The sequence below is a fragment of the Lissotriton helveticus genome, chromosome 4_1 (assembly GCF_964261635.1).
Source record: "Lissotriton helveticus chromosome 4_1, aLisHel1.1, whole genome shotgun sequence".
NCBI lineage: Eukaryota > Metazoa > Chordata > Amphibia > Caudata > Salamandridae > Lissotriton > Lissotriton helveticus.
Genome location: NC_136063.1, coordinates 102,899,904 through 102,925,137, shown reverse-complemented (window position 1 = coordinate 102,925,137; position 25,234 = coordinate 102,899,904). Strand labels below are relative to the sequence as shown.

Below are 25,234 nucleotides of genomic sequence, written 5' to 3'. Positions count from 1 at the left end.
ACTCACGACCAGAGCTGCTGACTTTATAACTGGGGAAACAGGAGCGAGTCCTGGCGTTGGCTCAAAAATCGGGTACGTTACTAGTTTTGAACTAAATTTCCCATAAGCTTCCGGGTGTATTATTTCACTTGAGTTCATCATTGCCACGAACGTTTCCGCGGTCACGCAAAGTTTGGTCTGGTAGACACAAGTAACTACACTGCTAGTCAACCTACGTAGGGTTCCCGCTTGTCCGTTCGAGTAGTGGCATGAACGGCGGGCCAATACTGCCCTTGGTGCGGATAAACGTAACGGCCATCTTGAAAATGAACTTTATAGCAACTACCATACTTACAGCTCATGAAAACACGAAAAATATTTCTACTTCACAATATCTGTACAACGATTCTATTTCATAATGTAATAGGAAGGTTTATATTTTAAATACCTATATTGACCTGTCATTGAATATATTTTTTAGTGTAGCTCGATGTTTGTTACTTATTGCCTTTTGGTAATTCTCCTTTCATCAGAAACACTCGCTTGTCAAGGTTCTGTCCGATACACCCACACGTTTGTCACTGTGTGTAGCGCTGCGGGCGACACCCTCCAGGAGTCCGTCTTCTGTGTCTATGGCTTGGGCGGGGCTTCCTGCTGCATGGCAGCCCGTGTGGTCGGGGATACTTCCTCTCCCCGAGGCTGCGGTAGTGTCCGCAAGGAGAAGTGGCGGAGTGCTGCTTCCGCTGTAAGGGGCCTTTTGTTTATTTCATTGCCGAAATTATCATTCATCCAACGCTCTGAATACAATTCAGAATGGCGTCGCTTCGAGTTGTATTTTGTGGTTTCCATTTCTGCCTTTACTGACAAAACAGTTTAAAACCGCGCAACAACACACCGTACGTTAGTGTAGTACCACGCACTTTTAATTAACAAGCCACGAGTGTGTGCATTTAATGGAAGCTCTTGTTCTGTGCACAGCAGCTCACATGCATTTGTGTCACTTTTCGCATGTTTAAAAGTGACGCAAAAAGTGACGTAAGGGGCTTGTAAATCTGCCCCAAGGTGTTTGTTCTGTACCAGTCCATCTAATATATGTGCTAGACAAGGTCGAGACCCGCCCCCCATTTAACACCATCAGCCACTGCTGGCTTTTAAGACAACAGCATGTTGGGTACTCGTAGTTTAACTGGTAACAATGTAAGCATGTGCTATTGTTGGATGTGGATTATTATTGTTGAAATTTCACGACTGGCTTTAGGTTTATTTTATTTTTGCAATGTTATATACCGTGGACATGGCCCGCAGGGATCAGAGCAATTTACAACAGTATTATGGTACAATCGTACAGCAAGTTATAGTGACAATAATTGCGTTCAGACATATCACGTATAACATAGGGCAAGTTGGCGGCAATGTGTGTATTTGTAAAGCACGTTTGTCACCTGTGTGGGTATCCAGGCTCTTTGCAAGCATCTGTCTCCTAGGGGAGGATAATTGAAGAGCACGGTCTTCAGCTTCTTGCAAAACTTGGGAAGTGATGAGGAGGCACTGATGTGGTGAGCTAAGTCGTTCCATGCTTTGGGGTGATCTGAGGGTGTGTGGATGCATGCTTTGGCTTTGCGGGTATCTGTGCCAGTGAGAGTCCAGATGCACATTGGTATGCAGTTGTTAAGGTATGGAGGGCCAGTGTTGTGTAGTGCTTTGTATGTGCGTCTGAGCAGTTTGAAATGGGTGTGTTTATAGATTGGAAGATAGTACTTTCCTCTGAGATGTGATGTGAGGTGTTGACGAGGTACGTTGAGTATGAGTCTTGCTGCAGTATTTAGAATTAACTAATTGGTTCCTGTGTAGAGTGTGTTGCCATAATCAAGTCTGCTGGTGATCAAAGCATGTGTGATCGTTTTCATGGTGTCTCTGATAGCCGTTTGAAGGTCTTTTGTGGCATCCTAAAGAGGCAGAAGTAGGTTATTGCCGTTACTTGGGCTGTCATGTCGAGCTTGTCATCCAGTGTGATTCCAAGATTTCTTCCATGGGTGGTGGGGGTGGGTGAGAGTCCGAGGTTTCTTGGCCACCAGGTGGAGTCTCAAGCGGAGGCTTTCTTTCCAAAGATCAACACTTCAGATTTGTCTGTGTGGAGTTTGAGGCAGTTGAATTTCATCCATGTGGTCACCGCTGTCATGCATGTGTCAAAGTTATTTTTTCTAGTGGGGTTCTTGTCTGATAGTGAGAGTATCAGATGGGTATCGTCTGCGTAGGAGAGAATGTTAATGTTGTATGATCTGATGAGGTCCGCTAGCAGAGTCAAGTTTATGTTGATTAACGATGGATTGAGGGATGATACTTGTGGAACTCCACATATGAGATTTTTGGCCTGCGACATGTAGAGCGTCAGGTTGACTCTTTATGTCCTTCTTGTGAGGAAGGAACTAATCCAGTTGAGGGCGGGTCCTTGTCAGTCTATTTCCTCTAGCCTTATGATCAGAGTGGAGTGGGAGACCATGTTGAAAGCTTCTGACAGGTCAAGTATTAAAAGAGCCACTGTGTCTCCACGGTCAAGGATCAGCCTGATGACGTTGGTTGCAGGTTGAGGGCAGTATTGGTGCTGTGGTTGGGACAGAAACTGGATTGTGTGTTGTCTAGAAGTTGGTATGTGTTGAGGTACTGAGAGAGTTGTTTGTTTATGGCTTTTTTCATGACCGTGGCTAGGTAGGATAATACATTGTGTGGTGTACTTTTTTTTAAAATCCTCATATTTCGTGTGCCCAGATAGTGCATTTTGAGAGTTACAGTCGTTATTTACACTGAACTAATTGGATTAGTTTGTAATTAAGGCTCCTTGTTTTCCCTTTTTTCCGCTTTTTACAGACCTCTACAAACAGTAGTGTGTCTCCTGTTCGTATTTATTTTTAAAAACAGAACAATTTAGGAAATTAAGCTTCTTTTGACTGACTGTTCATACTGTGATTAATACATTTTGGGCCAATAGCTGTACATATCGGCAGATTGGGAGTTAAAAGAATAAAATTTGCTAAATCACCGAATATCTTAACATTTATTCAGGCGAGTATGCTATTTGTTTTATGTGGGCGCAATGTTAAATAAATGTGGAAATATATGCGCAATCTCTCCATTTGCTGACTGAATATGGATAAATAACAATAAGGTGGCCAAAAAAGAAATATGAATAACTACAGGTGGAAATGTTCAAAAAGCAAGTACCAAAAAACTGGGATTATTATTTGTATTGTAAAATTTGGACTGGATTAGTGGTGTCCTGGCAACATTGAGACAGGCGGCAACCCTTGTAAAACATTTTAGGAAGTTATATCTTTTTTAGACTATTGTCAGTCTTCATGTCCGCCTGCAAAGTATTCTCAGATCAGTAGTTCTTTGTCAGCCATGTTTGTAGTATTTTCTAAAAATTGTACATCTCCCTTTTAGTATGCGCTCTTTAGGTTTTGCCTAGCGAAAGCTGCGCTCTGCGCAGCTTTTTCGCGCAGGCGAAATCCTGTTGAGAACTGTAGGGTGCTTTGGGTCGGCCCTCGTCATTGATTGGCTGGCTCCGTAAACGGAGCCTTGCCATTGGACGAGGGGCCTGTCCGTCAATGCCGGACCAGACACGGGGGCGTTCCTGACATTCTTTCCCTTTTGCCGACGTCACGCGACGCCGGGAACGCCCCCGAGTCTGGTCCGGCATTGCCGGGACCTGCGTTTGCTGAAGTGTCGGGTTTCTTTGCTGTGGCGGAACAAATTGCAGGTAAGCTCAGCCCACACTCTGGTAAGCAGCTAAATTACTCCCAGGTCAATCAGGAACAGGCGCTCTCCCCCCGGGTGCCAGGCTGCCCCCCCCTCGGCCCCTCCATCCTCTCGCGCAGGATCTCCGCCACCGTTCAGCAGGTTCTGCGCGGCGTTAGTACCTTTGTTCCCCCTGGCATGCCTGGCATTCTCAGGGCCCAGCCTGACTACCCACACGTCGAGATGTTAAAGATGGATTTTCGGGCATTATGCGCAGCATTGTGGCGGCCACAAAAAGCGCCGAGTGCACACACAGTTGAGCCGGCCCCTGCCCTGACGCGTTCACATCGAGAAGCTGAGGTTAAATGTTTACGAAAAGCATGGAATCTGCTTGCAGCGGCGGTAGGGGCGAACGGAGGGAGGGGCTGGATTTATCGCTTTGGTTTGGTGATCTGCTGGGTGGTGTGTGGCGAGTGGGAGGGACGGTGGCGCGCCCGCAGATTCCCCCTCTATCACACTCGCCTTCTCTTTAGATCATCGTCATGGTGTAAACAAACAAGCTAAACTCCCGGAGATTTACAGTGCCCGGCGTCCGTGACTTCCTCTGCCGCGCTGTGAGATATTTCCGTACAGGCAGGCTAAGCTCTTTCCATTTTATACCTCAGCGGCTTTATAGCATCTTGAGGATTTTATTTTAAAGTGCCAGCAAACACTCCCTGCGCTCCCCGTTGGAAGTGAGCACGACGCTGCTATCTGCATTGTGCGGCGGGAAACTTCCTGTGTGTATTGATCCCTTGCTGAGAGCACTGTCCGTCATGGGGCTGCTTTGTCTGGCAGTCACTTCCATTTGACTTTGACTGACTGAGGGAGCCTGGTTTATTTGTAAAGGACAACAAGGATTTTCATTTATAATTCCGGCAGCGGGGACGGGTGCTAATGACAGAGCCCTGAATAATGAGGGCGCGGTATTCAAGGCAGGAAGGAGCGCGGCCGGGGTTGCCAAATGCGGCAGCCAGAGACGAGACGGACTGCAGGGAGCGCAGGCGGCGCCGGCACTCAGGGATCCACATCTGCAGCACGCCCTGTGTGACCCTGCACACCCAGAGAGATCCGCAGCACGCCCTGTGTGACCCTGGGCACCCGGAGAGAACTGCATCAGCAGCACGCCCTGTGCGACCCTGGGCACCCGGGGAGAGCCGCATCTGCAGCTCACCCTGTGTGACCCTCGGCACCCGGAGAGATCTGAAGCACGCCCTGTGTGACCCTGGACACCCGGAGAGATGACCGTTGAGGATGGCGCGCCCCTTACGGAGGTCAGACTGCCCATTTCACGTCCTAGAGAGAGGGGGCGAAAGGGAGAGGAGAAGTGGGAAAGTTTGAGATGTCGAAAATGAGTGAGAAAAGTGAACGAAAAGAGAGCGGAGGGCGAAAGAAGACAGGGAGAGAGGCAGTGAGGGACGGAGGCACAGAGGAGAGGAAGATAAGCTGAGCAGTGTAGGGGGTTGGGGGGTGGGGGTGTAGAGAGGCTTGGAAACGGAGACGGGGTATGTTTGTGTTTCGGGTGCACACGCGCGTGAGCGTTTGAGTCACTAGTTGTCTTTTCCGAAATTAATTTTTCAGTTGTCTTTCTTAAATACGCTGATATTCCCTTTCCGTTTGTCTGTTATCTCGGCATTGCTTTATTTTTGTTTTTAAAATGCTTTTGTTGTTGCAGTGAATCATTTTCTGTTTGTGTCATTTAGGGTGGGTCAGATGGGGTTCTAGGCGCCTCCAGGTCAGATTTTCACTTGGGTCGGAGCCTTTGATTTACTGCTTCCTTTCTGGGGTTTTATTGGTGTTGTCGGCTGCGCCGTCCTTTTCTTGTAATTATAATTCGGGAGAAGTAAAGTGAGCACGACCCCGAGTGCTGTGGAGTGGAGTGTGACGTCCAAGTTCAGGTCTGAAGGACGGAGTCAAAGCTTTAACAGCAGCAATATTCAAAGTGCCGCCATAACTACTGGAGTGAAGTGCTGTGTCTTTGGGGTTGGAGGGTTGTGCGGCGATGTCCATTCAGTGCCGCCTGTAACCACCAGTGCAAAGCTCTGTGGAGGTCCCGGGTATATCCCTTCAAAGTGCCACCCGTACCTACCGCTGTAAAGTGCAATGTAAAATGTAACTTGGAGAGGGTCTGGATGTTGAGTGTGACCTGAAGCTTTTATTCCCTGCATAGCAGACAAGTGGTGTCCAAAGTCTCGCTGCAAGAACTGTTTTTTGTTGCAGGTTTATAAAGCATGAACTCGACCTGAAGGTATCAGAGCGCTTTACATGAGCACCAGCTACATTACACAGTCAAGGACACATTCATTTTTTATACCTACAGGGAGAGTGAGTGTTTTGCCCAGAATCACAGGACGCTGTGCCAACGCTGAGACTCCAACACGGTTCTTCAGATTCAAAGTCGACAGTTTTGGCCATTAGGCTACCCCCCCCCCCCCTAAAAAAAATGAAGAGGGGAAATAAATAAGTGAAAGTGGAGCTGATAAAAAAGTTGGGGCGGTTAATCCTTAAATACATTCAGTAACCTATTAATAAATAGCAAAGTGCAGATGGGTGTGATCTCGAAATGCCACGGGAACGTTTAGGAGACTTTAGTCGAAAAAATGTCCTTTAAAGTGCAGTGGAAGGAAAGGGATTCCCTGCACTTCAGCTTCACAATATAAGTGTACCGCGTAATGTGTGCTAACGTGTTCATCCGAAGTGCAGCGGTGCTGTCTAGTATAGTATTTACGGTTGGAATGAGTTAAAGTGTAGGCGACATCTGTACACACAAAATGACCCGGGTATATGGATTTAAAGTCCAGTGATTGTGCACAAGCTTAAATTGAATTAGTGTGTGAATTTAAAGCGAAAATCAAATGAGTAATGTGCTTTGAACGTGCTGCAGGGTGTACGTTTAAATACGTTACTGAATAACGCGCAGCTGACATAGGTGCCCTTAAGTGCAGAAGGGTGTATTCGAGTAAAGTGCTATGAGAAGGGAGCCAGGTCCTCACCCAGAGGGACAGTGCGTCCATTTAAAGTGCAACAAATAATGTTTGAGGGTGCAGTATGTAAAGTGCAGCACTGGTGCATGATTTTCGAACGCAGCAGGCACCTCTTGTGCTCCGGTGATGTAGTAAAGTGCAATTGAGGAGTGCCGTAGGGGGTGTACAGTGCAGCGAGGGAGTACAAGAGTGTGCATTAATCGTGCAGCTAGCAGGGTTTCGTTTGCAGTGCAAGGGTCGTTGCTGACACGTCTCTGTAGGGCACATCAATTGTAGTAGTTGCAGGTCGTCGGAAGAGGATACATTGCGACGATTTTAGACTACCATATTTGAGGAAGCCTCATCTATGGTTTGTTTTTCAGGTGTGGTGTGAACCAAGATCTTCTCGTTCTAGTAATATCATATATTTCGCTCTTACTTATAGGGCGTTCAGGCAGCCCTCTTCACCCATTGGTCTGCTGTTGTGCCATTCACACTTCTCTTCTGCTCGCTGCTTTGAACCCCCTGGCCCAGCCCACTTCAGCCATTGGCTTACTGCATCCTGAGCGAGGGCAAAAGCAAACCCTGTCAAAATGAACACATCCACACGCAAAGTAGCACCCCCTCAGGGGCCACTTTGACACTGTTTGTTTCGAGAAAAAATGCGTGTTTATATTTTTTTAAAATATTAGTGAAGGCCTGGCAACTTCAACGGCGGCGTTTTATGCAATTGATGGCAATACAGAACAACTATTAACCAAACCCAAAGCCTGGAACCCAACGCTAGATGGATTGGCTTTGCTAATGTTTGCTTTCCTATGTTGCCCATTGTTTGCGAAGCTCCAGTTACACAGAAGTCCGAGAGAGATACTCTGCGCAGTTTCTAACCATTTCTAAACCTCCAGGCTTGTCCTCAGTCTCCCTCTGTGTGCAGTGAGTCCCTCCTGGCTTGTCCTCAGTCTCCCTCTGTGTGCAGTGAGTCCCTCCAGGCCTGTCCTCAGTCTCCCTCTGTGTGCAGTGAGTCCCTTCAGGCTTGTCCTCAGTCTCCCTCTGTGTGCAGTGAGTCCCTCCAGGCTTGTCCTCAGTCTCCCTTTGTGTGCAGTGAGTCCCTCCAGGCTTGTCTTCAGTCTCACTCTGTGTGCAGTGAGTCACCCCATGCTTGTCCTCAGTCTCCCTCTCTGTGCAGTGAGTCCCTCAAGACTTGTCCTCAGTCTCCCTCTGTGTGCAGTGAGTCCCTTCAGGCCTGTCCCCAGTCTCCCTCCCTGTGCAGGGAGTCCCTCCAGGCCTGAAATGAGACTCCGCCTTTGTGCAGCTAGCTCATGCAAGTGGGTTCTAGCCTGCACCAAAATAACAGATACAACTTGGTTTTGTTTTTTCTTGCCTTCTGCCTTTTGATTGTGCCTGTGCCTGTTCCCGCCCCCCCCTCCCGCTGTCCGTGTCTCCGGCCCCACTTGTAAATGCTTGTTTTATTTTTGCAGTATATTTCCTTGGGAAAGCACATGTCTGTAGTTGCATTTGGGGAATGAATCTCTGAAACTGAGATCTGTTTTGAATTTGGGAAGTGCTTCTCTTAGAGACAGCAGCATAGTGTGGGCTGTGAGAGCTGTGTGGGCTGTGAGGGCTGTGTGGGCTGTGAGGGCTGTGTGGGCTGTGTGGGCTGTGTGGGCTGTGTGGGCTGTGAGGGCTGTGAGGGCTGTGAGGGCTGTGAGGGCTGTGTGGGCTGTGTGGGCTGTGAGAGCTGTGAGAGCTGTGTGGGCTGTGTGGGCTGTGTGGGCTGTGTGGGCTGTGTGGGCTGTGAGGGCTGTGAGGGCTGTGAGAGCTGTGAGAGCTGTGTGGGCTGTGAGAGCTGTGTGGGCTGTGAGAGCTGTGAGAGCTGTGTGGGCTGTGAGAGCTGTGTGGGCTGTGAGCGCTGTGAGGGCTGTGAGGGCTGTGAACTGTTGGCAATGTAAATAACAATGCCATTTATTTATAAGTAAAAAAAAAATAAGAAATGTCATGAGCAATGCCAATAGCTCTAACTTTTCCAAAGGCGAAACCATTGCATTGTAAATGCTTGTTTTAGGTTTTGCCTAGCGAAAGCTGCGCTCTGCGCAGCTTTTTCGCGCAGGCGAAATCCTGTTGAGAACTGTAGGGTGCTTTGGGTCGGCCCTCGTCATTGATTGGCTGGCTCCGTAAACGGAGCCTTGCCATTGGACGAGGGGCCTGTCCGTCAATGCCGGACCAGACACGGGGGCGTTCCTGACATTCTTTGCCTTTTGCCGACGTCACGCGACGCCGGGAACGCCCCCGAGTCTGGTCCGGCATTGCCGGGACCTGCGTTTGCTGAAGTGTCGGGTTTCTTTGCTGTGGCGGAACAAATTGCAGGTAAGCTCAGCCCACACTCTGGTAAGCAGCTAAATTACTCCCAGGTCAATCAGGAACAGGCGCTCTCCCCCCGGGTGCCAGGCTGCCCCCCCCTCGGCCCCTCCATCCTCTCGCGCAGGATCTCCGCCACCGTTCAGCAGGTTCTGCGCGGCGTTAGTACCTTTGTTCCCCCTGGCATGCCTGGCATTCTCAGGGCCCAGCCTGACTACCCACACGTCGAGATGTTAAAGATGGATTTTCGGGCATTATGCGCAGCATTGTGGCGGCCACAAAAAGCGCCGAGTGCACACACAGTTGAGCCGGCCCCTGCCCTGACGCGTTCACATCGAGAAGCTGAGGTTAAATGTTTACGAAAAGCATGGAATCTGCTTGCAGCGGCGGTAGGGGCGAACGGAGGGAGGGGCTGGATTTATCGCTTTGGTTTGGTGATCTGCTGGGTGGTGTGTGGCGAGTGGGAGGGACGGTGGCGCGCCCGCAGATTCCCCCTCTATCACACTCGCCTTCTCTTTAGATCATCGTCATGGTGTAAACAAACAAGCTAAACTCCCGGAGATTTACAGTGCCCGGCGTCCGTGACTTCCTCTGCCGCGCTGTGAGATATTTCCGTACAGGCAGGCTAAGCTCTTTCCATTTTATACCTCAGCGGCTTTATAGCATCTTGAGGATTTTATTTTAAAGTGCCAGCAAACACTCCCTGCGCTCCCCGTTGGAAGTGAGCACGACGCTGCTATCTGCATTGTGCGGCGGGAAACTTCCTGTGTGTATTGATCCCTTGCTGAGAGCACTGTCCGTCATGGGGCTGCTTTGTCTGGCAGTCACTTCCATTTGACTTTGACTGACTGAGGGAGCCTGGTTTATTTGTAAAGGACAACAAGGATTTTCATTTATAATTCCGGCAGCGGGGACGGGTGCTAATGACAGAGCCCTGAATAATGAGGGCGCGGTATTCAAGGCAGGAAGGAGCGCGGCCGGGGTTGCCAAATGCGGCAGCCAGAGACGAGACGGACTGCAGGGAGCGCAGGCGGCGCCGGCACTCAGGGATCCACATCTGCAGCACGCCCTGTGTGACCCTGCACACCCAGAGAGATCCGCAGCACGCCCTGTGTGACCCTGGGCACCCGGAGAGAACTGCATCAGCAGCACGCCCTGTGCGACCCTGGGCACCCGGGGAGAGCCGCATCTGCAGCTCACCCTGTGTGACCCTCGGCACCCGGAGAGATCTGAAGCACGCCCTGTGTGACCCTGGACACCCGGAGAGATGACCGTTGAGGATGGCGCGCCCCTTACGGAGGTCAGACTGCCCATTTCACGTCCTAGAGAGAGGGGGCGAAAGGGAGAGGAGAAGTGGGAAAGTTTGAGATGTCGAAAATGAGTGAGAAAAGTGAACGAAAAGAGAGCGGAGGGCGAAAGAAGACAGGGAGAGAGGCAGTGAGGGACGGAGGCACAGAGGAGAGGAAGATAAGCTGAGCAGTGTAGGGGGTTGGGGGGTGGGGGTGTAGAGAGGCTTGGAAACGGAGACGGGGTATGTTTGTGTTTCGGGTGCACACGCGCGTGAGCGTTTGAGTCACTAGTTGTCTTTTCCGAAATTAATTTTTCAGTTGTCTTTCTTAAATACGCTGATATTCCCTTTCCGTTTGTCTGTTATCTCGGCATTGCTTTATTTTTGTTTTTAAAATGCTTTTGTTGTTGCAGTGAATCATTTTCTGTTTGTGTCATTTAGGGTGGGTCAGATGGGGTTCTAGGCGCCTCCAGGTCAGATTTTCACTTGGGTCGGAGCCTTTGATTTACTGCTTCCTTTCTGGGGTTTTATTGGTGTTGTCGGCTGCGCCGTCCTTTTCTTGTAATTATAATTCGGGAGAAGTAAAGTGAGCACGACCCCGAGTGCTGTGGAGTGGAGTGTGACGTCCAAGTTCAGGTCTGAAGGACGGAGTCAAAGCTTTAACAGCAGCAATATTCAAAGTGCCGCCATAACTACTGGAGTGAAGTGCTGTGTCTTTGGGGTTGGAGGGTTGTGCGGCGATGTCCATTCAGTGCCGCCTGTAACCACCAGTGCAAAGCTCTGTGGAGGTCCCGGGTATATCCCTTCAAAGTGCCACCCGTACCTACCGCTGTAAAGTGCAATGTAAAATGTAACTTGGAGAGGGTCTGGATGTTGAGTGTGACCTGAAGCTTTTATTCCCTGCATAGCAGACAAGTGGTGTCCAAAGTCTCGCTGCAAGAACTGTTTTTTGTTGCAGGTTTATAAAGCATGAACTCGACCTGAAGGTATCAGAGCGCTTTACATGAGCACCAGCTACATTACACAGTCAAGGACACATTCATTTTTTATACCTACAGGGAGAGTGAGTGTTTTGCCCAGAATCACAGGACGCTGTGCCAACGCTGAGACTCCAACACGGTTCTTCAGATTCAAAGTCGACAGTTTTGGCCATTAGGCTACCCCCCCCCCCCCCTAAAAAAAATGAAGAGGGGAAATAAATAAGTGAAAGTGGAGCTGATAAAAAAGTTGGGGCGGTTAATCCTTAAATACATTCAGTAACCTATTAATAAATAGCAAAGTGCAGATGGGTGTGATCTCGAAATGCCACGGGAACGTTTAGGAGACTTTAGTCGAAAAAATGTCCTTTAAAGTGCAGTGGAAGGAAAGGGATTCCCTGCACTTCAGCTTCACAATATAAGTGTACCGCGTAATGTGTGCTAACGTGTTCATCCGAAGTGCAGCGGTGCTGTCTAGTATAGTATTTACGGTTGGAATGAGTTAAAGTGTAGGCGACATCTGTACACACAAAATGACCCGGGTATATGGATTTAAAGTCCAGTGATTGTGCACAAGCTTAAATTGAATTAGTGTGTGAATTTAAAGTGAAAATCAAATGAGTAATGTGCTTTGAACGTGCTGCAGGGTGTACGTTTAAATACGTTACTGAATAACGCGCAGCTGACATAGGTGCCCTTAAGTGCAGAAGGGTGTATTCGAGTAAAGTGCTATGAGAAGGGAGCCAGGTCCTCACCCAGAGGGACAGTGCGTCCATTTAAAGTGCAACAAATAATGTTTGAGGGTGCAGTATGTAAAGTGCAGCACTGGTGCATGATTTTCGAACGCAGCAGGCACCTCTTGTGCTCCGGTGATGTAGTAAAGTGCAATTGAGGAGTGCCGTAGGGGGTGTACAGTGCAGCGAGGGAGTACAAGAGTGTGCATTAATCGTGCAGCTAGCAGGGTTTCGTTTGCAGTGCAAGGGTCGTTGCTGACACGTCTCTGTAGGGCACATCAATTGTAGTAGTTGCAGGTCGTCGGAAGAGGATACATTGCGACGATTTTAGACTACCATATTTGAGGAAGCCTCATCTATGGTTTGTTTTTCAGGTGTGGTGTGAACCAAGATCTTCTCGTTCTAGTAATATCATATATTTCGCTCTTACTTATAGGGCGTTCAGGCAGCCCTCTTCACCCATTGGTCTGCTGTTGTGCCATTCACACTTCTCTTCTGCTCGCTGCTTTGAACCCCCTGGCCCAGCCCACTTCAGCCATTGGCTTACTGCATCCTGAGCGAGGGCAAAAGCAAACCCTGTCAAAATGAACACATCCACACGCAAAGTAGCACCCCCTCAGGGGCCACTTTGACACTGTTTGTTTCGAGAAAAAATGCGTGTTTATATATTTTTAAAATATTAGTGAAGGCCTGGCAACTTCAACGGCGGCGTTTTATGCAATCGATGGCAATACAGAACAACTATTAACCAAACCCAAAGCCTGGAACCCAACGCTAGATGGATTGGCTTTGCTAATGTTTGCTTTCCTATGTTGCCCATTGTTTGCGAAGCTCCAGTTACACAGAAGTCCGAGAGAGATACTCTGCGCAGTTTCTAACCATTTCTAAACCTCCAGGCTTGTCCTCAGTCTCCCTCTGTGTGCAGTGAGTCCCTCCTGGCTTGTCCTCAGTCTCCCTCTGTGTGCAGTGAGTCCCTCCAGGCCTGTCCTCAGTCTCCCTCTGTGTGCAGTGAGTCCCTTCAGGCTTGTCCTCAGTCTCCCTCTGTGTGCAGTGAGTCCCTCCAGGCTTGTCCTCAGTCTCCCTTTGTGTGCAGTGAGTCCCTCCAGGCTTGTCTTCAGTCTCACTCTGTGTGCAGTGAGTCACCCCATGCTTGTCCTCAGTCTCCCTCTCTGTGCAGTGAGTCCCTCAAGACTTGTCCTCAGTCTCCCTCTGTGTGCAGTGAGTCCCTTCAGGCCTGTCCCCAGTCTCCCTCCCTGTGCAGGGAGTCCCTCCAGGCCTGAAATGAGACTCCGCCTTTGTGCAGCTAGCTCATGCAAGTGGGTTCTAGCCTGCACCAAAATAACAGATACAACTTGGTTTTGTTTTTTCTTGCCTTCTGCCTTTTGATTGTGCCTGTGCCTGTTCCCGCCCCCCCCTCCCGCTGTCCGTGTCTCCGGCCCCACTTGTAAATGCTTGTTTTATTTTTGCAGTATATTTCCTTGGGAAAGCACATGTCTGTAGTTGCATTTGGGGAATGAATCTCTGAAACTGAGATCTGTTTTGAATTTGGGAAGTGCTTCTCTTAGAGACAGCAGCATAGTGTGGGCTGTGAGAGCTGTGTGGGCTGTGAGGGCTGTGTGGGCTGTGTGGGCTGTGTGGGCTGTGAGGGCTGTGAGGGCTGTGAGGGCTGTGAGGGCTGTGAGGGCTGTGAGGGCTGTGAGGGCTGTGTGGGCTGTGTGGGCTGTGTGGGCTGTGAGAGCTGTGAGAGCTGTGTGGGCTGTGAGGGCTGTGTGGGCTGTGTGGGCTGTGAGGGCTGTGAGGGCTGTGAGGGCTGTGAGGGCTGTGAGGGCTGTGAGAGCTGTGAGAGCTGTGAGAGCTGTGTGGGCTGTGAGAGCTGTGAGAGCTGTGTGGGCTGTGAGAGCTGTGTGGGCTGTGAGCGCTGTGAGGGCTGTGAGGGCTGTGAGGGCTGTGAACTGTTGGCAATGTAAATAACAATGCCATTTATTTATAAGTAAAAAAAAAATAAGAAATGTCATGAGCAATGCCAATAGCTCTAACTTTTCCAAAGGCGAAACCATTGCATTGTAAATGCTTGTTTATTCACTCTAAGAGGCAACTAGCGTTTGAACATATCAGGGTAGTGCAGAGAACCATGGTACATGAAAAATATCACAATCATCATCACTGTAAAAGATTTATTAAGCGAGAAGTAGGCTGCACACAGTTCTTGAAGCCACCACTTCAAAAGGAAGTAGTTCTTTGTGCAAGATGTGAAAGATACAATGGATATACATGCATACCTCTGGTAATGTACACACGGCATCAGAGGTGGGTCTTTAGCTGCAAATGAGGCCCTGTCATCTGTAATACCTTCAGCCAGTCTTGGCTTTTTATTAAGCATCTCTTTGAATGGTGATGTGTTTTTTTTTAGCCCAGGCTTACTGTTAAAAGCATACTACAAGTACTAGATTGCAATCTGCTGCCAGCTATTGTTAATGGCCTGGCTAAAGCTGTCTCGTATGAGATGGGTTTGTGTACGTGACAGCCATGGACAGTCCAATGTCAAAGGGGTGTGAAAGCTCTAGATGAAAGGGCTTTGAATAAGACCTGTTTGGGTCAGAAGCAACACATATAGGAGTGGGTGCACACATATGGAACCATCATGCACTATAGGTGGAGGAGCAAACTTACTAATAACATTTCACAGACCTTTGGCAGATACCTATGTAATCATAGTGTACAGGGAAACGATAAATTGGAGGTTAAGGAGAGCTCAGTGAGTCTGGCATTATTGCCATGTATCTTATTTCCATTTATGATTCATGGTATTCTATAATTATCATGGTGTGTGAGTCTGTTCCAACACATCCTGTGTCCTGTTCACCCTACAGCGTAAAACTCACAGTATTGGCTGCCGGGTCCTAGTATATTTCAAGAAAGTGACATTTCTTGAGATGTGCTAGGACCCCACAACTGATCTTACAGGCTGAAGAGATCACAATAACATAGGTTAACCTTCTTTTGTGTAGTTACTTGTAATATTCGGGGAGGCTTGAGAGTTGCGCCTTACATAGCTTCTAGTTTATTATGATTTGGAACTCCCATGGAGGTCCACAAAATTACACACTACAGATAAAACAAGAAATGCATTTCATTCAATAAATAGCCCTTCCGTTGTACGAGGCGGCCTCCTTAAAATCAATTATCATACATACTGTATGGAATACAGGGGACGATAAAACAGTTATGTAAAACAACAGATTGCTAAGTACCACACACAAGGAGCAAAATAGAACAAAGCAGTCCTACAGAGCAAGAGAATAAATATTGGGACGCATATACAACCAAATAAACAACCATCAAAATATTACAGCATAAGAGATAGCATTAAAATGACCTAATAAATAGCCAAGAAAGTTTTAAAAAATTGATAAATCCTACGACAGACCATTTCAGTTGGTGGGGACAAGACAAATAATCAGGTCTCATGGGCGGAATGGATATTGAATTTGATGTATGAAGGTCTTCGAAAAATACGCCTAGCCTTTTGCAACTCTGGACGCACACATAACACCTGATTAAAATCTTGAACTTCTAAACAACACATTTCGCAGATTCTCTTCTCTTTAGATATATTATCCCAAATACCAGTAATTCCTCTTAGGGGCAACAAATGGAGTCTCAATAAAAGCATCAACCTTCTAATCCAGTGAGGTAGGTTCCAAATTAAATAGGGCTGTGGTTTGTTTCCCAGTGCTCTCCCACAAACCACCTCATTACGCTACTTGGGCTGATTTAAAGGAATATCTCAAGCCAGACTAATGGAGATCACAGACTTCTTTATAAACAGCTTCAATACAGAGTTTGGCATGGGGGAGTCAGTGTTCTAGCTAAGCCCAAATGAATCGTTTGCTCGCTCAATGCACCAAAAGAATGTTGATTGTTCTTTCAGTTTAGCAAAGATTTCCACTCTCAAGGCAGCCCTAAGTGTTTCCTCTCCCCCCCCCAGAGGAGTGAATTACCCCACCTCAAACCGCTTCCAGGGATAAAATATATGAGGAGAGTAAGCCAAAATCAAGATGTAAAGCATGGGTTGAGGTTAGGTTACAGATTTTGTGCAGGATTCGACATAGATTCTCACTCACCTTTCTGGACATATACCCATAGGGTATTGGCTCCAGAAGGTACAAAATTTTGCTAGGCATAGGCATTACAGGTCTTATTTTCATTCTTGGGTCATTCTTACACATGCATTTCAGCTGTCCTAAGGTACCAAGCTAAACTTGTCTTCCCTTCTTTACCATAGGAAAGCAATTTCTCAGTTTTGCCAACTCAAGCCATAGCCATGGATGAGACGCAAGCGCAGGAGCTTTTGGCTTTCCTCAGCCTCAGCACCAGGCCAGATTTGAAGGGTCAGGCAACTGAGTACATTCTAGGATTGACTGGGGATGCAGGGGGCCGGAGGTGCCTCATTGCTCACCTCGACCTTCTCAGGGCACTCCTGACTTTGACTTCTGACCTCTCCTTGGCTATTGTAAAGGACAGCTATCACTCCCTCATCAACCTTTCGGCAGACCCTGCTTCTCACGAAGCTCTCATTGAAGAGGTGAATCTTCTGCCCGTGCTCTTGAAGCGCCTGCTGGAACCAGACTTTGACTTCGCTGACCAGATCTGCACGCTGCTGTCCAACCTGTCACGGGATGAGCGCACGTGCCGGCGCGTCTTCCAGGCCATGCAGGAGGAAGGCGTGGGGCTGGCAAAGCTGGTCGAGATATTCTGCACCGAGGGGCATAACCATAAAGCCTCCCTGCACTACCTCGGGCCTTTGCTGTCCAACCTGACGCAGCTCCCAGAGACACGGGAATTTATACTGGACAGGGAGAGGTAAGTGTGAACTTGCAATGACCACAGGCACACGCTACTGTAATGGCTAGCCATTGTGAGATCTAGTCATCTGTTAGTAATCACTGAATATTGAAGGCTATCGATGATGATGCAGATTACTCAACTATTACCAAGCATAACAAGTTGATATAGAATGCTGCACCTGTTACTCTTTCTTTAACATCATCACTATCAAATAAAATGGAATCGGTTACATGCGATATTTAGTACAATAGACTAAATATGCCCTGTTGGTTGCTGCATTTTGGCACATCTACCACCTTGTGTGAATTTTGTGAATAACATTGTGGCAGAAGATATCCTGTTAACGACATGCATATTTAAACAGACATTGGTAAAATCAGTTGGTCTGGTATTTCATATCCTGCTGTAGAGCTGATGGCTTTGCCAATGCTTGTTTGCTTTGGCATACTTTAGTAAACCCAAGCTGAGCTAGGTTAAAAAAAAGCGTGCCTGGGAGGCCTCCTTGGAATGTTTTTGACTTATTTTATAATTCTTTACCATTCCGGAGTGGTAGACTCTTTTAGAAGTACTGCAGCAATCGTGTTAGTTGAACGGAAACAAATTATAAACTAGCATTGTCAAAGCCAATTAGTCTGCTGTTGGCTGCCTGACTGTTGGCTATGGCAATGCCGGTTTTGTTTGTATTAAAGCAGCACATGTTGTACTCTTTTTGAATTGATCCACAGAGGAGTACAGTGCAGAGCACTGAGCTCCAAATCAGGCAGATTCTGGGGGCCTGCTGTCCTAATTGTGATGGCACACTGTTTCAAAAAGAAGAGCGCATCTAGCAGTTATAAATAACATTCCAGCCTAGCAGCAACAGAATGCACAAGTACAGCATAATTCTCAGAAAGCCTGAAATATAGACAGGGCCACTGGAATATTTTTCGCAGACTGGGGATAACGATGTAGGTCCACAGACGGACACCACTCCTTGATAAATGTGCTTCTATAGGAGCCACGCCACGCCCCTGTATCTGACCATGTCATAAAGCATTCACCCAAGCTGGGCGGGTACCTCCATGCAATAAGGTAGGAAGTCTTCATTTCACATGAACGTAGAGGTGTTATTTTAGTTCAGGAGGGATATAATATCTCCACCATTGTCAGCAGTGATGAATGCCTGAGATTGTATGTTAGGCTACTATATGGGCAGAAACATGTTGGCAGGAAGATAGGTCTGTGGGCCACAAGTCCGGAAGAATCCCCTTTGGCAAGAACATAGATGTGAGGGTCACAGTGCCCAGTAACACCCCTTCTCTTCTTTTAACCATACCTAGTCTACCTAATAAGAAAGGGACATACTAAAGGTTTACTCCGAGGTGTATTTAGCTGGATTCCTTATATTATCCCGCAATTAAAATTTATCAAGAGCTCCCTCATACTCATGAGGTTGAATCCATCCTGGTAGTATCACCTTACCAGGGTGGGGTGAGGCAACCTATGATGACGCATGCCACATTACGTGGGTGAGGCCTCCTTCTCCAGAACGACTGGAGCTGGTGTCTCAACCTAGGGATATTGAACTTGGGATACAATGCTTTTTCGGTTTCTCTTTTGATGCCCTGTACTTCTTGTGATTCGATGTGTTACCTGTTTCGAAGACGTACAGTGTGCATTTTATTTTCGTCTTGATCTCCTTGTGTGATTACATAAATAACATTCCAGTATAGCAGCAACAGAGAAAGCTCACGTACAGAACAGGGCTCAACTGGCGAAAACATAAGTGCCAGGGTCCCTCTCTGGAGGCCACTCCAGCATGCACCACCCATTGCCTATCTCAGCACTTCGAGGAGCAGTAACAACACAACTGCTACGCATCACACTCCATTCAGACGATTCTAGGCCCCCTAAAGCTATAGACATGGCTTGTGAGGCAGGTATTAGTCAATTTGAATGTATATTGAATTAACAAACTGTTGTGCTTGTCTCTAAATTAGTGAACCAGCGACATCTTGTGGCAGACTATCATAAGTGCGGATGTGTAGTATTGTGCCTCATCTTTTGATAAGAATAGAGGTAACGTTGGAACTTTACATTTGGTTCTAGAATTATAGAATTGTAGGATGTATTAGTGTTTTGTATGTTGGGTCAGGACGTCTGGGAGACTTTTGTGCCGGATGTGTCCTTTCCAGCAGGGGTTGGTATAAAGGAAACCAGTTCTTAACTGCATCGTGTTTGCTGCCTTTATATGGAAGATACAATATAATTTTGGCAACAATTGATGGTCCAACCCCCGCCCGCACGACCTCCTTTTCCACTCACTGCGTGCAGTTTGCAGTCACTCTCCTTTCCCACTGCGTGAATTTTATTCACACATCTTCAGTAAAAAAAAAAAAAGGAGAGGATCACTGCGAGGGAACCTAGCCTGCGGCGTGTGAGTCACTTCACTTTTAATTATTATTATTTGGCATATTTAGCCATAAAAAGTAGCACATTACAAACAATTAAAATATGATTTATCCCTACTGTTTCACCATAAAACAATATAATACACAATAAAATCTACTTAAGTATACAATGGGACCCACATATATAAAACTCTTAATTCTTCACCAAAGCAGCAAGGGGTCGCTTATACATTAGCTATACATTTATACAGAATCTAGAGTAATCTACAGATCATGGGTGAGATCGAATTTCTACCACGTGTTCGTTTCAAACTATACCATTTCCTTCAATGACTCCTGTGTTGCAATTAAAAATCTTCCTATTGCACATGCCACATTCAAAAATCTCATATTTGTCAATAAGCTAAGTGCTTGGTCCCTACTAAAACTTTTATAAACAATAAAACTGGGGCGTGTGAGTCAAGAATTCCCTTTATCCTACAACGCTTACTACTTTGGTTGCTGTTTACCTTTGAATTTCATGTTCGTTGTTTGCCGGTGCATCCCGCACCGTTCTCCCTGGAACGCAAAGGCTTTACTGCATCACGGGCGTTCCTCGTAAGTTCCACGCTCCAACCGGTGCTTCTCACGTCAGACCCCTTTCCTAACTCTGACCGAGGTCAAGCTGCATAACCTTACTTGTTGCCATCTTAAATTATTCACAAACTCTTCAGTTAGTTTCAGATAGTTACCGATCGCTCTTTCTAACGCACGTGTCAGCTGTTGCTGGAGGACAACTTTGTCTCTACTGAGTACAGCATGATTCACCAAGGAACTCCATGTACTGTAGTAAGAAGTTGATTTTTTTATACAGTATTTATTTTCGGTCCTTATTTTCTCCTTACCCTTTGCTGCATTATATCATTGACTGTTGCTGCATTTTATCGTTGACTGTGTCTCTCCCAAAACCTGCCAGTTCGTCTTCAGTTGCAGCAAATCCCACACGTGCTATAAATGTCAGCATTAATTTTAATACTCCCAAGGAATTTTGACTAATCCTGGGGAACCTACTGTGAAATGGCAAGAGTGGAAGGAATGTTTTGTTAATTATATCGCTACCTTGTAGGACAGTGGCTGTGTCATGTCACCTGAAAGGAAAAAACGAATTTTAATGCATTGTTTAGGACGTGAAGGCCTTAGGGTATATACCCAAATGCAAAAAGTTGAAAGAAGTGGTGATTTTTTTTGAAATATTTCTTTTTATTAAAATTTTAAAACATAAACCATAAACAATAAAGAAACAAGGCAATACAATCATAACAAATGGTGAAGCGTCCCGTGAGGAAGGAAAGCATGCAACTTTGATACAATCGACAATACAGGATGGGGGAAGCGAGGGGAAGTGCAAATCAGGAGGCATTTTAGCTGAAACAGTAGTAGGAATGTCGGGTCAGGGGGAGGGTGGAGTGGTCTCGACGTGAGTGAAGGGAGGTGTACATATTCACCTCGATAGGAGTTCCACTGGCCCCAGACTTTCCCCCATTTTCGGGGCCTGCCAAGTGCCACGTATGTTGTCTTCTCTCTAAACATACACCAGTCCATGTTTTCCTTCAATGCCAGAACAGTGGGCGGCCTCTGAGATCCCCACAATTGCGCCACATCTCTCTTGGCAATCATATTCCCGAGGGTCACCCACTGAGTCTGAGCCACATCATAGTCAGTCGGCTCCCAAACATTCAACAAATATCTCCTAGCTTCAGGCAACAGCGCTACACCCGTGACCTCTTCCATAACCGCATGCACCCGGTTCCAATAACGCACAACCGCCGGGCACTCCCAGAGTATATGGAGAAAAGTGCCCAGCAAGCCGCATCCACACCTACACATCCCGTCCGAGGAATATCCCATACTAATAAGGCGAGGACCAGTCACATAGATCCGGTGGAGGATTTTAAGCTGCACAAACCGGAGACGAGCCGGAATTGCGACCTCCTTTGGCGAAGATACCGCCGACTGCCAGTCTTCATCGTCCAACTCCAGACCATCGCCGGTCCAGGCCTCTCTAAGACGGTCTAAGAGGTCAACCCGATTATTTATCAACTTTTTGTAGATCAGTGAAATTGTACTGTCGGGGACGTGCCCGTCCAGTACCCGATCTTCAAGTGGGGATGCTTCCGGGATAGTGGTACCCGACGGAAAAAACGAGGTCAGCGCATGGCGAATCTGCGCATAACGGAAAAACTCCCTATCACTCAACTCGTATTCCACCTTCAACTCCTTGAAAGTCTTGACCCTGTCCTTGACCCAGACATCATTCACTCTGCATATACCAATCACATCCCACCTATCAAAACCTTTCGTCTTCCACAGGCAGCCAAGCCTCTCGGATGCGTAAAGTGGAGTCGCTCGAGTCAATTTATCCTTCCATCCCATTGCAGCATTTGCACGATACCATGCTTGCACCGCTATCTTAGTTGGATCCGTGAGCATCTTCCAGGCAGATTTTGTATAGAGCGCCCTGTTGTAATACCCACCAGGCAACAGCCACTTGTCCATTTCGAACGCGGGGTTCGACGCAGGACCATACGTGCCATGATTGATCGCCCCCAGCTGGGAGGCCCAATAATAGCGCCTAATATCTGGGAGTGCGATTCCACCATCGTACCAGGGGAGTGTCAACTTAGCAAGGGCAATGCGGGATCGCCCGCCCCATATCAGCTGTCTCTGCAGACTTTCCACCTCTCGAAAGTAGCACGCTGGGATAAAGTCAAATGTATTTTGTAACGCATATAAGAATCGGGGCAGTGACATCATCTTAAATAATGCTGCTCGTCCGAGGGGGGGCAACGGAAGTTTGCGCCATGCCACAACATCAGTCCTTAGGCGTTGAAGCGGGGGGAGCAAGTTACGTTCATAGCGGACCACAGAATCTAAAGTAATAAAGATCCCCAAGTATTTAAATCCCGCCTGCACCACCTGTATGGGACAACCACGCGGCAAGGGAGGAGATTCACCCGAAAGAACATATACACAAGACTTAGACCAGTTAATTACAAGTCCGGAATTTTTCCCGAAAGAATTTAAAACATCAAATAACACAATCAGCGACTTCCGAGGTGACGTGAGGTACAACAGGATATCATCCGCGTAAAGCGACACTCGGTCCTCAAAATCCGGGGTCCACCGAATACCTTTCATCAATGGCTCCCACCTCAGCGAGGCTGCCAAGGGTTCCAAGGCGAGGGCAAAAAGAAGCGGAGACAACGGACACCCCTGGCGCGTCCCCCTTCCGAGGGTAAACGGCCCAGAAACTCGACCATTTACGACCACCTGGGCCAATGGTCCCTCGTATAGCAATCTCACCCAGCTGATAAAAACAGGGCCAAAACCAAACTTCGCGAGGGCTGCCCAGAGGTACGGCCATTCTAACGTATCGAACGCCATTGTGGCATCCAAGGAGGCCAATATGGCCGGCTCACGTAGCGACGCAGCCCTCTCAAGGGCGCCATGTAAGCGCCGCAGATTCAATGCCGTGTTACGGTGTGGAATGAAACCGGATTGATCTGGATGGATCAGGTCGCCAAGTACAGTTATCAAGCGGTTTGCGAGCACCTTCGCGAGGATCTTGGGCTCAGCATTTAAGAGCGAAATAGGTCTGTACGATACACAACGATCTCGCGGTTTCCCCTCCTTATGAATCACGACAATAGATGCAAGTCGTTGATCAGAAGGGAGGGAGCCCACATCTAACGACTCCAAAAACATAGACCAAAGATACGGTGCTATTGTATCAGGGCGCAGTTTGTAGAGCTCAATGGGGAGTCTGTTAGGGCCCATGACCTTTCCAGATCGCACGGAGCGAATAGCAGTCGCCACCTCCTCGACGGAAAGCGTCGCGTCCATCGATTCCCTATCTAAATCCGACAGGCGGGGCAGTGTAATGTCTCTTAACAGCAGATGCGAATCCTGCTCTGGCCTGTCGGATACAGGGGAATATACAGTTTGGAAGTGTTCCGCAAAACACTCCACAATCTCATTAGGGTCAGTCACTATCCCTCCATCCACTCTCTCAATCAAAGGGACCACACGACTCGCTCTCTCCTTCTTGTCTAGCCAGGCAATCAACTTTCCCGCCTTATCTCCCACATCATACAAGCGTCCTTGCTGCTCTCTACTCATCACTTTGGCTGCGTCCGTTACCAGTGCCCTACAGTCGAGTTGCTTGAGACTGAGGAGGTGGAGCTTGTCCTGAGTGACACCAAGCTCCAGTTCCCCTTCCAAGTCAGTTATTTCGGTCTCAAGTCGGACCACAGCCTCATATTTACGTTTCTTAGCGCCATTGATTAATGATAGCGCCTGGCCACGGATAACAGTCTTGAAGGCTTCCCACAGCGAGATAGAAGATGACACAGACCCCGCGTTTTCCGTGAAGTATCGATCCAGTGAGTTGATTAATTCCGCATGGGACCTAGGATCGCGGAGATACCAAGGGTTAATCGGGGCTACCCGGCCCTCAGTTCCCCGCCTCGCTTCCATCACAAGCCATACTGGGGAATGGTCCGAAATACCCTTAACCAAATGTCTAATCTCTCTGACAGAAGAGGCCTGTGTCGCGGGCATCAGAATGTAATCGAGTCTCGAGAGACTACCATGTGCACCAGAGTTAAACGTGTATTGTAACTGCCCCGGGTGAAAAAGCCTCCAGCAATCTATTAATCCCAACGTATCCAAGAAGCCACCCAGCCAGGACCGTGAGTTTACGAGTTCCCTGGGGGGTAGCGATCCTCACCCACGGAGACAACCAAGTTGAAATTACCACCCACCACCAGGATGCCCTCCGGAAGCCCCAAAATCACTCTCCCCAAGTCGGCAAAGGTCGTAGTCTGAAGGCCAGGCGGGACATAGACAGAAAGCAGATTGATAGTCTTCCCCTCCCATCTTCCAGTAATGGCGGCATATCGCCCTCTATCATCAAGGATGATATCATCTACCTCCAGAGGGAGGGAACCCCTGACTAGGATGCCCGCCCCCCTAGAGCCAGTAGTGAATCCAGAATGTGCCAGAAGACGGTAGCCCCGCCGATTCATAGCATGGCATGTGTTTCCTATCAGGTGTGTCTCCTGCAGTAGTACGACATCGGGGGAGGGACGTCTCAACAGTTGTAACACCACACCCCTTTTTATCCTATCCCCCAACCCATTAACATTCCAACACAGTAATTTCAATCCCCTACCCCCCATCCCAGGAATAATTGCTGCATCCACCCCACAACGAACGCGACATCCAAATCCAGAAGTCAATCAATACATTGACTTGAAATGACCAAAACACGAACGACTCCCCCCCCCCCACCACCCCCCAACAGATACCCAAAACCAGACCCACCACCCAGCACCCCTGCGTTAGACTCAAAAGCCACCCCAACTTGCAGTGTGCCTGTCGCCCTAACATATAACTAATCTACGAAAAGAAACCCCGGAGGAGAAAAAGACCCATCCCGCCACCCCTGGGTAATCACCAATATCAAGCCAGTTTAAGAGTCAGCAAACCACAGCTGGAAGGTCCGTATGTAGTCCAGAAAACCAGATCCATTTCTCATTCCTGCTCCATCGGGCCACCCTCAGCTCCGCCAGAATGTTCAGAGTGTTCCTGCTGCCTGGGTAGCGTGTCGAGCCAGTCACTAGCGGCCTCAGGGTGATCAAAGAAAAACATCCGATCTCCATATTCCACGCGCAGCCGAGCTGGATAGAGCATTGCGTATTTCATGTCCCTGTCCCTCCATCGTCTCTTCACCCCCTGGAACCCCATCCTTTGCTTCTGCACGAGCTGGGTGAAGTCCGGGTAGAAGCTCACCGTGGTATTTTCGAATTTCGTGGGGCCACCCAACCGCGACGCCTGCAGGATAGCGTCTCTATCCCGAAAGTTGAAGAACCTGGCGATTATGGGT

At 48.0% G+C, this 25,234-nt stretch overlaps 1 protein-coding gene across 1 annotated transcript in view; it reads left to right on the top strand.

The window, feature by feature from the left end:
* Positions 1-613: 613 nt before the first annotated feature.
* The window catches only part of HGH1 (HGH1 cochaperone), a 158,292-nt gene continuing 133,671 nt past the window's right edge, over positions 614-25,234 (top strand). Inside the window, exons 1-2 of the mRNA XM_078686518.1 lie at positions 614-724; positions 16,356-16,933. Of these exons, the coding sequence (XP_078542644.1) occupies positions 638-724; positions 16,356-16,933 (665 nt within the window). The 5' untranslated portion in view covers positions 614-637. The remainder of the gene's footprint in view (positions 725-16,355; positions 16,934-25,234) is intronic.